At 53.8% G+C, this 2,319-nt stretch overlaps 1 protein-coding gene across 2 annotated transcripts in view; it reads left to right on the top strand.

Annotated features, from left to right (window-relative positions):
- Positions 1–2,004, top strand: part of LOC112396674 (transcription elongation factor A protein-like 4) — an 8,442-nt gene extending 6,438 nt beyond the window's left edge. The window contains exons 2-3 of one of the 2 annotated variants that reach the window (XM_024740458.1): positions 243–314; positions 1,148–2,004. In XM_024740458.1, coding sequence (XP_024596226.1) covers positions 1,174–1,818 — 645 coding nt within the window. In that variant the 5' untranslated portion in view covers positions 243–314; positions 1,148–1,173 and the 3' untranslated portion in view covers positions 1,819–2,004. Of the gene's footprint in view, positions 1–242; positions 315–762; positions 787–1,147 lie in introns of those variants that run through there. The other variant, XM_024740459.1, reaches the window with a different exon arrangement.
- The last annotated feature ends 315 nt before the right edge of the window (positions 2,005–2,319 follow it).

Here is a 2,319-nt window from a genome sequence, read left to right as displayed (position 1 = left end):
CTGAGAATATGAGGAAATATTGATCTCCGCGTAAAGGGGTGGGGGCGGGGCGGGTTGCCTGCCCGGGAGGGGTCCCAACGACCCAAACAGTTTGTAAAGCATCCTGGTCTGGTCCTGAGGCCTGACAAAAAGATTTGGCGACTGAGGTGCGGGGTCAGGGGAGGTGGGGGAGGCAACGGTGGATGAGGAGGGCCCCCACTGTGTCCTCGGAGCTCCCATCCCCTTCTCCTGTCTGTCTGCAGGTCTGTGAGGCTGTTGTTCCCAGCATTCTGCTAGGCTACAAAAAGAGGAGAAACTTGTTCAGATCCCGGCAGGTCAGTGAAGGAGAGGGCACTGGACAGGCACCCAGAGGGGTGGGAAGTGTGCAGGGCACAGCCCGGGTAGAATTGGGGGCCCCACTGCCCACTTCCCAACACATTTACACACACTCTGCCGTGCTGAGCAAGCGTAGGGGAAAATGGCAGGGTCTGTTCTGAGAATATGAGGAAATATTGATCTCCGCGTAAAGGGGTGGGGGCGGGGCGGGTTGCCTGCCCGGGAGGGGTCCCAACGACCCAAACAGTTTGTAAAGCATCCTGGTCTGGTCCTGAGGCCTGACAAAAAGATTTGGCGACTGAGGTGCGGGGTCAGGGGAGGTGGGGGAGGCAACGGTGGATGAGGAGGGCCCCGACTGCGTCCTCGGAGCTCCCATCCCCTTCTCCTGTCTGTCTGCAGGTCTGTGAGGCTGTTGTTCCCAGCATTCTGCTAGGCTACAAAAAGAGGAGAAACTTGTTCAGATCCCGGCAGGTCAGTGAAGGAGAGGGCACTGGACAGGCACCCAGAGGGGTGGGAAGTGTGCAGGGCACAGCCCGGGTAGAATTGGGGGCCCCACTGCCCACTTCCCAACACATTTACACACACTCTGCCGTGCTGAGCAAGCGTAGGGGAAAATGGCAGGGTCTGTCTGGGAAATGGTTGGCTCACGTGTGCACGAGGAATGGTGGGGTAAAGGGTGGGCAGAAGGCACACTAGGAAGGCCGGGCCAGGGCAGGGGACCCCTGACAAGGGGCGAGAAGCGACTGCTACTATCCGGACCTGCATTCCATCCCCAAGCCCTCAGTCTCCCTTGTTTCCTCTTTGTCTTCTCTTCCCCCTGCCCCATCCCCAGGACAGGAAAAGGAAGGGACACTCAACATGGAAAAACTCTGCAGTGAAAATGAAGGAAAGCCTGAGAACCAAGGCAAGATGGAAAACAAAGGACAGCCACCGGATGCGGGAAAGCTGGGAGTAGCTTGTACTGTGGAAGACAAGGAAAAGTTAGAAAACAAGGGAAGGATAGATCTCAAGGGAAAGACAGAAGATGAGGAAGTCCTAAAGGATAAAGAAAAGCCAGACAGTGAGGCAAAGCCAAAAGAAGGAAAGCCAGTGAGTGAGGGAAAACCAAAAGAAGGAAAACCAGAGAGTGAGGGAAAGCCAATGAGCGAGGGAAAGCCAAAAGAAGAAAAGCCAGCCAGCGAACCAAGGGCTGCAGGAAAGCGCCCAGCTGGGGATGATGTACCCAGGAAGGCCAAAAGAAAAACCAACAAGGGGCTGGCTCAGTGTCTCAAGGAATACAAGGAGGCCATACACGATATGCATTTGAGCAATGAAGAGATGATAAGAGAATTTGACGAGATGGCCAGGGTGGAGGATGAGGTGAAGAAAACCAGACAGAAATTGGGGGGGTTTATGTGGATGCAAAAAAGTTTACAGGACCCCTTCCACCCGAGGGGCCCAAGGGAACTCAGGGGTGGCTGCAGGGCCCCACAAAGGGGCTTTGAAGACATTCCTTTTGTGTAATGCCCCTGGCAGGTGTTTACCCGGCCCTGCGCTTTAAAGTTTTGCAAATACTTTGCTTTAGGCGTCATTCTTGTTATCAACAACTTTTTGATCCAGCTAGAGCACTCTGTCAGTAGGGGATTTTTACCCATGTGCATTACAAAGGCGTTATGATTCTTGAAAAAAATAAAGCAGCTTATAATATCATCTACAGAATCGGTCCACTTTTGTAAAAGAACAGAAATTTATATGGTACATCTATGCACAGGAAAAATAGAAAACTTTGTTCACTAAAAGGTTAACAGTGGTGGGCTTCCGTGGTGGCACAGTGGTTGAGAGTCCGCCTGCCGATGCAGGGGACACGGGTTTGTATCCCGGTCCAGGAAGATCCCACATGCCACGGAGCGGCTGGGCCTGTGAGCCATGGCCGCTGAGCCTGCGCGTCCGGAGCCTGTGCTCCGCAACAGGAGAGGCCACAACAGTGAGAGGCCCGCGTACCGCAAAAAAAAAAAAAGGTTAACA

The sequence above is a fragment of the Neophocaena asiaeorientalis genome, unplaced genomic scaffold (genome assembly GCF_003031525.2).
Source record: "Neophocaena asiaeorientalis asiaeorientalis breed wild unplaced genomic scaffold, Neophocaena_asiaeorientalis_V1.1 scaffold413, whole genome shotgun sequence".
Lineage (NCBI taxonomy): Eukaryota > Metazoa > Chordata > Mammalia > Artiodactyla > Phocoenidae > Neophocaena > Neophocaena asiaeorientalis.
This window is presented reverse-complemented; position numbering and strand designations above follow the sequence as displayed.